This window comes from Falco cherrug, chromosome 4 (genome assembly GCF_023634085.1).
Source record: "Falco cherrug isolate bFalChe1 chromosome 4, bFalChe1.pri, whole genome shotgun sequence".
NCBI classification, from domain to species: domain Eukaryota; kingdom Metazoa; phylum Chordata; class Aves; order Falconiformes; family Falconidae; genus Falco; species Falco cherrug.
The window spans coordinates 4,469,841-4,482,289 of NC_073700.1; the positions used below are offsets into that span (position 1 = coordinate 4,469,841).

The following is a 12,449-nucleotide window of genomic DNA, read 5'->3' on the forward strand; positions in this document are numbered from 1 at the left end:
TTCTCTCTATTGTGGCATGCTCACCGTTGAATGCGATTCAGAGCTATACCCTGCTACTTAACGAAGTTAACAAAGCCTCTGGCCCAAGCATTAGCTTAGAGGTGTGGACAAGCAAAAACACATACAGAATATTGAGGCAAAATGTAGAATAATTTTAACTGAAGGCCTGTTCACCACTTGCATTCTAAAAATGTTTGAATCAAAGCTCTAAAAAAACCGCATGTTCTCCCTGATGCCAACACATCACAGTTATGTATGTTTGCTATGGCAGAGACTCTGAACATCTAAGAAACAACATTTTTTAATCAGGAAATATGAATAAAAATATAGTCAGTCTGTTTAGCTGAAGTACATACCACTGTAAACCATGCGAAGTTGTATAATCACCTTTGTTGAAACATAAGCTTACATGGAATTCTGATCTAAAATTGATGCATCTGTTACTTCCTGCTCCGACTTGTACAGCTTTTCTAAAGACACGTGCTTCAGGAATGAGCTTGTGGGAAGCTCCTCCTCAACATGGATGTGCAGCCCGGTTCCTACTTCCTCTGTGCCAAAAGCATCAAGATGAATGAGAGGTGGGATGGAAGTGTTTAAAAGTTATTCAAAAACATGCCTCTTGAAATTAGAGATGGTAGCAATGATGGTAGAGATGGCGAGGCCTGAATGTAGACTGCTCAAAGCGATTGCAGTATTCAAGCAGGCCATACCTCTTGCACACAGTTAAAGAGCGTCACCACTCTGGAACTAGGATGAGCTGCTAACTAACCATTTTGGAGAACCGTTTGGGAGAACTGCGTCATAGCTTCTCCACAGAATTCCTTGCTCCTGCTACACCTTCAGGAGTTACTGGCACCCTGCCTGGCCCCCAGCTCAGAGCCCAGCACCCTGCTTAAGCCTCTAATGAATTAAATGTCTGAAACAGCCATAGCTGTTTGTTCAGAAGTCCTGAGTCAGAGCTCTTTCACAAGGGTCCTTTGAAGGCTTAAAACAATGAAAGAAAGCACTGATGACAACGCTGTTCAGGAATTGCTTCTCCCAGATGATGACAGCAGTTCTGATGAAAACATTGCATTATCCAGTAAATGCAATCTAAACCGGGCACTAGATCCCCACCTGGTAAAGTTGGTGAAGCTGGATTGATTTAGACTTTTCTTCTGGAGGATGTTTGAAAATGCCCACCTGTGATCTATAGGAAAAAATCTTTTAACTCTGCAACGAGCCAAAGGAGACTTTCATACGGCAGTATCATACATGCCCTTCTCCCCAGACACAAGTTTTACACACTTTTATTACTGATAGCACCAACCAATCCAGAACACTGAAAAACAAAATTTCTTGTTGTAGTGGGTTTGCATGGCAAGGTTTTGGGAGCAGGAAGGGCTACAGAGATGGCTTCTGTGAGAAGCTGCTAGAAGGTTCCCCCATATCTAACAAAGCTAATGCCAGCTGGCTCCAAGATGGACCTGCCAATAGCCAAGGCCAATCCAATCCGTGACAGTATCCCTCCGGGATAACATATTTAAAAAGAGGGGAAAAAAATCTGTGCAACAATTGCAGCAGAAGAGAGGAGTGAAAATATGTGAGAGCAACAACCCTGCAGACACCAAGGTCAGTGCAGAAGGAGGGAGAGAAGGTGCTCCAGGCACTGGAGCAGAGATTTCCCTGCAGCCTGTGGTGAAGCCCATGGTGAGGTAGGCTGTCCCCCTTGGCCCACAAAAGTCCACGACAGAGCAGATATGCACCTGCAGCCCCAGGACCCCCCCATGCTGGAGCAGGAGGATGCCCAAAGGAGGCTGTGACCCATGGGAAGCCCATGTTGAAGCAGATTTGCTGGTAGGATGTATGGACCCATGGACAGAAGAGCCTACACTGAAACAGCTTTGCTGGTAGAACTTTTGACCCCGTGGGAAACCCACACTGGAACAGTCCGTTCCGGAAGGACCGCAGCCCATGGAAGGGACCCACACTGGAGCAATATGTGAAGGACTGCAGCCCATGGGAAGGACTCGCATTGGAGAAGTTCATGGCGAATTGTCTCCTGTGAGATGGACACCACACTGGAGTGGGGGAAGAGTGTGAGGAGGTAGAGAAATCAGGAGTGAAGTTGAGCCTGGGAGGGAGGGAGGGATGGCGGGAAGGTCTTTTTAAGTCTTGACTTTTAGTTGTCATTATCCTACTCTGATTTGAATGGTAATAAATTAAAACTAATTTCCCCAAGTCAAGTCTGTTTTGCCCATGATGGTAATTGCTGAGTGATCTCCCTGTCCTTATCTTGACCTCCAAGCTTTTCGTCATATTTTCTCTCCCAACTCATGAGGGAGGGGAGTGACAGAGTGGCTTTGGTGGGTACCTGCCACCCAGCCAGTCAAACCACACTTGTTAACTAAATCGTATCCATTTAAAAAAAAATAACACATCACAGTAAGTTCAATTATCTTAGAGTTAAGAGTTGCAGTCCAGGTGAACATGGACCAATCCAGTTGTAGTCACAGGAATAAAACTGCAAGTTGTGTTTTCAACCTTAAGCATTGAAAAGCACAATTCTGAAGACAAAATCCAGTTGCACAAGACACCAAGATCCCTTTGGTTCGAAGCAATCGGTAAGACAGCAAACTGCATTTCTTACAGAAACCTCACATGAAACAAAAACACACGTGTTAGCTCTCTAGTTCCCCTACATATGGGTCTGGATTTTATCACACTACACTGTCCAAATAATGAGGCCCCAAAAGCTTGCAGTCCAAGGGCACAACACCCGTCAGAACACTTTTAATTGTGCGTGGTAATAGCGGCGTAGAGGTTCATTGGACACTACTATGCAGTATGGTATTTTTGTCTTGGGAGAAATTAATTAATTTCAAGAATTTTTAATTCATAATATTGGTGTGCTCCCAAAAATATTTTGCCTACACAAAGACTAGTTTCAGAGGATTTTGAAACAAGCCTATCAACTGCTAACTCTGCAGTTTCAAAGTATTTTATCTGCTCAAGGGAAAAAACAACCCATGGCAGCACACAATAGACAATTTAAACATCAATTAGAAGCTTAAGCCCAAAAATTGTTCATTATATTCTAGATACGTAACCTAAGTACACAAATACAAGGATTTTTTTTAATACTAGGGTTTACAGTGTTTCTAAAATAGTACAATTTCTTTTCTATATTAGTAGTACATTTAACTTCCCCATATAGAGAGATTAATTTAAGAGCAAACAATTCGTTATTTTCCTGTTACTCTGTACTTAGGCAACCATGAAAGTTATCCAACATTCTGCAAGTTTCTTTAAACAACGTTAGTATTCACAACCAGTAAGGCTTTTTCTGCACTTGGCTGGTAGGCATTTTAAGCTAACTATGTGGATCCAACATAATATGCATGGTGGCTTTTTTTAAATAAGCATTATACGTATGGAAGTGACTTTTAATTTTATTATTTAGTTCTTTACATTGCTTAATATTCTCTGTCATTCAAATGTTATATATTAATTTGCATTCTTATAGTCTGAATTTAATTATGTTTACAACACAACAGGGGTTTCACAGTGTTTTGTATTTGTTCTTTAAATATACGGCTATGTATTGCAATACATAACCACTACAGTTTGTACTAATAGCAGTGTTGTTAAACTAAACCTAATTACAGGATATTTTTCAGGATAGAAAAAGGAAAGCACAAAGATAAACTTAAGTTTGCATTGAATTTTAGCTGTAAACTTACATACACTCCACAATTACAAAGGAACTTTTAAGCTTTTATGGCTGAATGCCAGTGAACTCTTTGCTGTCACTGGAGTAGGGAACCTGAGACTTGATACTATTTGGCCTCTAATGGTAGTTTAAAATACGATACAGATTATCAACTGAATTTCTTACTTTTTCTTTTTTTCTAAAAAAACATTTTTAGTTTTATTACCAAAAGGATGTCTGCTATTTTAGGCAGTTACCTGAACTGGGCAGGTAAAGTAGGGCCTTTCAGAGGCTTGGTTTACTATCGATTTATATTAATAAAGAATCTGTATGACTACTGTTTTTTACACAACATATGAAATATTTGTGCCCCCTCAATATCATCCAGCGGTATCAAAAGCACTTTCTATTTACAGCTAACTCCTATTCAGAGTCAAGTACAGAAAGGATAAGGCATTAATCAAACAGGCTGTATAGCAAGTATAGTGGCAGTACTCTGCTGTAACACACACGGGGATCACTATTGTGTTCTAGATGAACAAGAAAATTTTGCTTTAAATGGCATCAAAGACTGCAAATTATATCATCTTCCAATTACAGCAGATCTTCAGCAGCACGTCAGCATGCAACAGTGAGAGTTAGTCTTGTCAGAGATCAAAATTAGATCCTGAGAAGCAAGCAATGGAAAGCATTTCTGGCACTAGCTCTTGATCGCATACCAGGGTCTAGAAGAAAAAGCAAGGTGGGGAAGAAGCACTAGAAAGAAGAGCGAGATGAAGGGGAAAAAAGCAAATAAATGCCCCAATATTTATTTTCCTCAGAATAAAATCCTACTTACTGAGGAATTAACGACACTTGCAATAAAGACCACCAGTCTTCTTTCCAATTTCCATTTTTGTCTGTTTTCACGCACACACAGAACCATGTGCCGATATTGTACCTACAGATCTACACAAACCTATGCCTGCACTTTTTTAATTGACTGTTCTCTAATATCACATGTGAATACTTGAATACTTCCATTATACTTAAATCAGCTGGTTAAAACATTACTCTTTCCCTCACTCAGCAATATTCTGTTGATTCTTATTGCTTCAGCGTTTTATATTGTTTTGTCATCTCTTCAGATGTGGAGATGCACCACAACTGCCAGTTGATCTAATCTTTTAGAATTTGTATCAGGCATGTAGCCAGAGGGAAACGGGACAGTGATGTTTTTAAAGAGTTTGGCAAGATTGGATTGACCAATACATTAGGCACCTCACTTCTAGTCACTCTTGGGACTAACACTGTTGACATACAAAAACGAAGAGTCTCAAGAGCCAGAACAGCATCCAGGCAACTGTAGTTGTATGATAAAAAATAGGTTCCCAGAGAACCAAGGATATGGGAACTGATCCCATTCTGAAGAAAACACAGAGGGAGCCTGGCAAAGTTCCCTCAACTCTTAAGGATTTTTAACAACACAGTGGCAGATTATCTCTTTATTGTTCACTCAATCCTCTCCTAGGATGTTTCTTATTGTACTGGGAAAACAGAAAGCAGCAAAAAAATCCTCCATCCAGTCCTGCTTTAGAAGCAAATGGAAACATCACACACAGAGTGAAGGATAAGGCTTGCACTCATGGGTTTTTATAATGGTGACCAGCCGGCATGCCCATTAACTTGAAAGGAAGCAGAGTTAAGCCAGTGATGATTGTTCTCGAAATCCAACCCAGATGCCCGAATTGTAATGTGGATATTTTGTGAAATCAACTGGTAGACAAAAAGATTTTATTCTAAGTGCTTATTTTTGCACCTTTTCTAGCTGCATGAAGGAAAATGGCGTGCCACACTAGTGACAGTCATCTTCCAACTAAGACAATGCAATAAAGGTTTATCCACACAAGTTGTCTGAAATTAGCTTAGCCTTACTGCAAGTTAGAAAACTAAAACTAAAATATTGCAGATTACTTCCAAAATACAATGTCACATATTGCACTATTTCAAATTACCCATTGTAAACCTTCTTACATGTAGACACCCTTAAGGCTTCCATTACTATGGTGAGACACACACACAAACCCAGCAAAAGTCTTAAAACATTTCATGGGTGTTGAGCAATTAAAGCTGCCCCAGAAGTAACAACAGCCCCTACTCCTTCTATCCTCCTTCCCAGGCAGGTTATGCTCAGATTCAAAAAACATTTTTTCAGCAGTAAACCTGCACTACAGGCTGACACACTGGGTAAGAGAAAAAACATGATTTCTTCTGCCTCTTCAACTCTGGCAGAACATCTATGCTGCAGACCCATGCTACCTACTCTGGTTTTGAGCCAACATGTAACACTGGCCTGACCCACAGCAACACAGTCCATTTCACTTTACCAGCAAGGATATCTCAACCCAATTCTAAGCTCATTTGGCTATCTACAAGAGCTTGAAGCCAAGCTGGAAAAGCACACACTGCACTGCAGCCTGCCTACCTGCCAGACAGCAGCGTAGACACCTCCCAGAGAGAGGGAGAACATTTTGTTGCCTGCTGTAATGGCCTTAAGAAGTAGGAAATGCAGCACAAGTGAGAGCTAAAGAAGGGGTAAGACTAGCAGGAGATAACAATCATTATTTAAGATGTCATTTTGTAATATGGAAATTAACAGTCAGTATCTCACACAAAATACTTTTCCGTGAAAGTCAAAGACAGGGTTTTTTTAGACCCGTAGTAAAACATAATCCACAACAACTAAACCCCTGGATTATCCGTTGAGACTGTCAGTCTTGTAGCAAAGTAACAGACCTCGATCAGCAACACTCTTATTCAATACACATTTTTAAAACACATAAACCACCACATACATCCCCTGGAGTGATAAGATCAATTTACAACCCAGTATTAGAAACATGACAAGATAAGGAGCTAGAAAATCAGCTCTACCTGCTAACTACTGCAACAGCAGCGCTGTATATAGGCTTTGGTTTCTCTGGAAGCACCTGTGCATGACACAGCTCAAACACTACTCAGCTGCTGGATCTCTCACTCCAGCTCCCTGGCACCTGCTCCTCTCCCAATGGCAGTTAGCTTCCTGTGACCTCCGTGAGGGCTTCAGTAGCACACAAATGCTGTTATTTAAGGTGGCAATAAAATCTCATTTGTTGTATTTGCAGCAAACAACATTATACAGGGCCATTATCACCTTTGGACAGTTTCCTATAACCTTGCCATAGCAAAACTTCTGACTTCAATGGTCAATGGTTCAAATTCAATCAGTTGCATTTCTCAAAGTTAACTCCTGAAGCTGAAACTTTCTACCAGTTCTCACCATGTATCTCAATTCTAAAAGATATGAAATGATATCACAGACATGTAAGCATATTTATCGAGGACAGATAATTTCTGCCATAAATACCCTATGCCATGCTGCATACCTTGGGGAAAATGTTGGGGGGGGTTGTGTGTTTCCCTCCCAAAATGTTATTTTGGTAAGGCTGATTTCAAGGAGGCAATTCTGCTCCTAAATGCTTTCATTCTTCTAGGTGTCATTACTGGATTAATGTAATTACAAGATAAATACAGATGTAATTTAAATGCTAAAAATATCTGCTCAGACTGTGTTTTATCCCTAAAGATAGTACCACGTACAGTATTTACAGATGGGAACACCGTATGCTTTGAAAAAAAAGCTTTTACCAAAAAATAATTTTAACATAAAGGCAACCCAAACTCCAGACGGCACAAGCATCTTGAAAATCTGAAAATAATTTAAAGCTATGTGTGTAACTTTATCATTGCTCTCAATCTGCTCTGGTGATGATAAAACTTGACCTTTTCCCTTGGAATCACTGGAATTCTCAGACACTACAACAACTGCTTTGAAAATATACCTTTGAAATACCTTTCAGAGGTAAACTTGAAGCCCCAAAGGGAAACTGGAAAGAAATAAGGTCACAACATGTCATAGACTTATTTTTCATGAAATTGGACACTCAGGTTATGAATTCTGAAAGTTTGAGATGACTAATGCAGTCCTTCAAATACTCAAAGGATGTCTTTTGAAGACAGATGCTGCTTTTAAGACAAGAACAGCATTTATATGCTACCCCTAACCTTGCAATCTCCCATATTACATAACCTCAGTCCCCTTCTCAACACAAAGGGCCTGAAACTTGTAATTTCCATTCCAAATCCTTGCTTTTGTGCATGCAAATCCACCGTCATTTTACAAATCCTGGGTAAGGCACAGCCACTACTTCTTAAGTCATTACCATTTAGCACTTCACTTTAACCGTTTCCCACCAGTAATAGCTATTACTGACAGCTCTAGCAGGAAAGTACAGGAAACTTGTCAGCAAGTAGCAGTGGAGTTGCCTGCCCCTCCAAAATACCCTTCTTTCTAATCCTCTGCAGTTCAAGGCCTGCGAGGTCAAGGATGTAGAGGGTAAGACTGCTGCAGATGCAATCTAGCAAACATGCTCTGAGCACCAGGAGCATTACTGCTCCTGCTCAGTCACACACACAGCTACTGCTTCCTCCTGATGGTTTTGTAAGCACACGTTGAGCTTTACCACCCACATCCTGCCAGTCCCTGCAAAGCAGAAGTGAATAAATACACATTTACAACCCCAGTACAGAAAATGATGACACACTCTGTATTAAGCCGGCATAGTTTCCTTAATTCTCAACCAAAACTAATCTCTGAAGAGTAGGCAGAGAGAGTGGATGGAAAAGCATGTTAGAGTCTTTCTGCATTAGGGATACAACCTGCTGCTGGCAACATAACACGCTCTGCAGTGGCTACAAATCACTCTCATTAGAGGTAGGTATGTAGACCAAATCTGATACTTCCTAGAGGACAATCTCATATCTTTACATCTGTAGATTTCAGTGAGATTTGCAAAGGTCTACATATTTCTGACAGCTGGATAGCACCCCAGCATCACCAAGTAGCTGGAAATTAGGAAAGACAGTCTACACCTCCCAGATTTTGCTAGTGCTTTGATGAGTTTGGGTTTTAAGTTCATATGATGTACTTTACCACATAAACCAAATCCTTTTAAAGATTCCGTTGTCTTTAAAGATTACTGAGGAAAAAGAAAAAAACATACTTGTGAGATTTTCACTAAAACGGTCCATATAAAAATTAAATTACACGAGCACAAGCAGCTCATCTAGGAGCCTGTTTCCGTCAACTCTTGAAGAAACTGTTATTACTGCTCTTGTGTGTAATGTGCTCAAATGTGAAAACATGCTCAAACGTATAAATTCTCACAGATCAAAGGCTGGAACAAGCCCATGGATGAGAAGTGTAGGACCAGCAGGTAAATAAACTGATATACTGTGAAAACACAGCCCTACAAGATGTATTCCAGTAACTGTCAGCCACAAAATAATAACTGAAAACTGCTATGCACATGCATCTCACACATAAAAGTATCATTCCACATATACCTTGACTGCCACTTTTTTTCAGGTGGGTATGTCCTGCTCATTACTGATCCAAATTACAATTCAGGTATGCTAAAGGAAGGACAAGGAGTCGGTAACGTTTAACATGACTGCGATGCAGCTGCTAAACCTGCACAGATCATGCTATTTGCCTTTACCTCCTGGTGCTCAACACAACCCAGACCTGCCTGCCATGAGCCCAACCCGCACACCTCCCCCTTGTGCAAGGCATGGCAGGCCTCTCAGCCACAAGTCCCTTGAGTGTATCCCATTCCCTCAGCACCAAGGCCTCCTAAAGAAAACTGGGAAAGCTTTGATCTTTTACAACTTGACTTCCTTGTCCCCAGGTGATGTGCTCAAGGTGTTGCCTATGCCTAAAGTAGCATCGAGAAGCTCTCAACATAGCAACGTACTATGACTCCTTTACATCCATACCCTGAACTCAAAGCCATCAGACCTTTGTTACTGCCCACGGCAAAGGAAGGGGTATTTTTACACCAGCAGCATAAAGTACGAGCCCTGGGTGCTGTCCCCACACACGTGGGGCTGCAGGGCAAGCATGTGTGGGGTGGTGCTGTGGGTACACAGGCAGCAGAGAGAGCACATCGGGCGGTGTGTGGAGGCAGGGTGGGCATGGTTAAACCATGACAGTGGGGTACATGGAGAAGCAGGGTGGGCATGCATGGGGTATGTGGGGTGGGTGCACGTGTGGTGTGAGGCGCACGCAGGGCACCCAGCCATGGCGCGAAGCTCCCCCACAGCAGGGACCTTCCCCTCAGGGCCTCATCAGCCCCAGCCTCCACACTGCGCCCCTCTCCTGTGGGTTTAACTCCCACTGCAGAAGAAAAAACAAACAAACAAACAAACAAACCAACCCCAAACCAAAAACAAACAGCGAAGGTTTGTAAAACCCAGCCTCTCCCCTCAGGGATTATCTCCATTTCTGCCCCCACGCTGCTGGGCCACGCTAAAAGCCGCCCGAAGCGAGGGGAAACGGTGAGGGGAGGCCTGGTGCTGCTGGCTCCCTCAGGGGAACGGCTCTAGGCGAGGAGCGCTCAGGCCCCACCGGCCGCGTTTTCCCGCCGCAGGCTGAGGAAACGCCGCAGGTGCATCCGGGCGGCGGCGACGGAGGGAAAGAAGCGGCGGACAAAGAGCAGCGGCACCTACACTCACCATCGGTAGCAACCCTCGCTGGCCTCTAGCGTGAAGTTGACGCGGGTGCCGCGGGTGAATGGGAGCAGCACCTTGGGGGTGTTGAGCTTGGAGGAGGCGGTGAGGTGGAGGGAGAGGAGGAGAAAGAGAGGCAGCGCCTGAGGCGCGGGGGTAGCCATGCTCTGCTACAAGCCGCCGCCGGTGGGGGCGGGAAAGGACGGTTGTGCGCCCCGGGCGGAGGGACGTCAGCGGCGGGGCAGGGCGCCCCGGGGGGCGGAGGGGGCGAGGGGAGGGGGCGGGCCTGCCCCGCCGCTGACGTCCCTCCGCCCGGGGCGCACAACCGTCCTTTCCCGCCGAACGGGGCAGGCCCGCCCCCTCCCCTCGCCCCCTCCGCTCCCCGGGGCCGCGCCATCGCTGAGGTCATTTTTAGCGGCGCCCGCTACGGGCGCTCCCCGCAGCGGTTGAGGCCAAGGGGACGTCCACCAAGTCAAACCACCGGAGGTTTTAGCAGTTCTAAAAGGCTCCTATCGGGGCACATCATGTTGGAAACGGCTTGAAGAATGGGGCAGGGAGGTGGGTTTTCTTCACGCGATGTGGCTGTCGCCAGCTGTAGGGATAAACTTGAGGGTTTCGGCCTAGATGGTGCTTATCACCGACCAGAGCCTCCTCAACAGCTGGCCTCAAGTCATTTACAAGTGGAGCATGTACTGTTTTCACCCCACTGGGGACGTGGGATGAAGACTGTGGTGTATAAGGTCAGCTTCACCTTGCTCTGGACAGCACCTTCCAAAAGTCCTGCTGAAGGCTGAGTGAGGTAAGCTGTTTGTTTTTGAAAAATATAATTTACAGATTAAAAAACAAAACAAAACAACCCTAACTGGATTAAATCCTAAATCCTATGGATTAGAAAACCCCTAAAAAAAAATCAAGGATATGGGTATTACATACTGTACTCTTTCAGCGTGCACATTATGGTAGGTAGAGTCATAGACTCATTTAGGTTGGAAAAAATCCTTAAGAACATTGAGTCCAGCCATTAACCCAGCACTGCCAAGGCCACCACTAAATCATGTCCCTAAATGCCACATCTATGTGACTTTTAAGTACCCCCAGGTATGGTGACTTCATCATCTCCCTGGGCAGCCTGTTCCTGCTTGGCACCCCTGTCAGTGAAGAAATTTTTCCTAATACCCAATCTAAACCTCCCCTGGTGCAACTTGAGGCCATTTCCACTTGTCCTGTTGCTTGTTAACAGGGAGAAGAGACCCACCCCCACCTGCAGACAGCCCCTTGTCAGGCAGTTGCAGAGAGCGATCAGGTTCCCCCGCATTGAGTCTCCTTTTCTCCAGGCTGAACACCCCCAGTTCCCCCAGCCGCTTCTCACAAGACTTGTGCTCCAGCCCCTTCCCCACCTCTGTTGCCCTTCTCTGCACACTCTCCAGCACCTCAATGTCCTTCTTGTAGTGAGGGGCCCAAAACCGAACACAAGATTCAAGGTGCAGCCTCACTAATGCCGACCACAGAGGAACAATCACTTCCCTTGTCCTGCTGGCCACACTGTTTCTCATACAAGCCAGGATGCTGTTGGCTTTCTTGGCCACCTGGGTACGCTGCCAGCTCATATTCAGCTGGCTGTTGACCGAGACCCCAGGCACAGTGATGCTAACAGCTAAGCTAAGCAATTGTTCTTTTGTTATAAAAATACCAATTTTCTAAGTTAATTTTCAATTAAGAAGACTTATTTTCCTGTACTTTTTGTATCCTGGGGGAAAAAAATGGTCAGCAGACCAAAGTGCAGAAAAAAGTAAAGAAGCTGAGACAAGGAACTTGGTGTACATGAACACTGCAAACCAGGTGAATACCACAAGCAGTCTTGATCTGAGTTGCTTGGAGCTCCTCCAAGAAGTATAATAAGTAGCTAGATTTCGTCAGCCAGTCTAACGCAAACTTGACCTTTTCCTGTGTATTGCTCAAAAGTGTGATGGAACAGCATGGGAAGTAGGGCAATGTAAGGAGAAGGAGGAGGGAAGTTTTAACCATCACTGACAGATCTGTAATCATTTAAGTGTGTTCAGAGCCTGGAAAAGGATTCAGGAATCGCAAGTCTCAATTTGATTTTTTTTTTACCTTATATTTTGTAAACTTATTGCAAAATGTGTATTTTGCCTCCTAGTGGTGATTGGAC

General features: G+C 43.8%; 1 protein-coding gene across 1 annotated transcript in view; it reads right to left on the minus strand.

Moving 5' to 3' along the window:
• The window catches only part of NUP210 (nucleoporin 210), a 69,452-nt gene extending 58,952 nt beyond the window's left edge, over positions 1 to 10,500 (minus strand). The window contains exon 1 of the mRNA XM_005434091.4: positions 10,286 to 10,500. Coding sequence (XP_005434148.2) covers positions 10,286 to 10,443 — 158 coding nt within the window. The 5' untranslated portion in view covers positions 10,444 to 10,500. The remainder of the gene's footprint in view (positions 1 to 10,285) is intronic.
• Between the last annotated feature and the right edge of the window lie 1,949 nt (positions 10,501 to 12,449).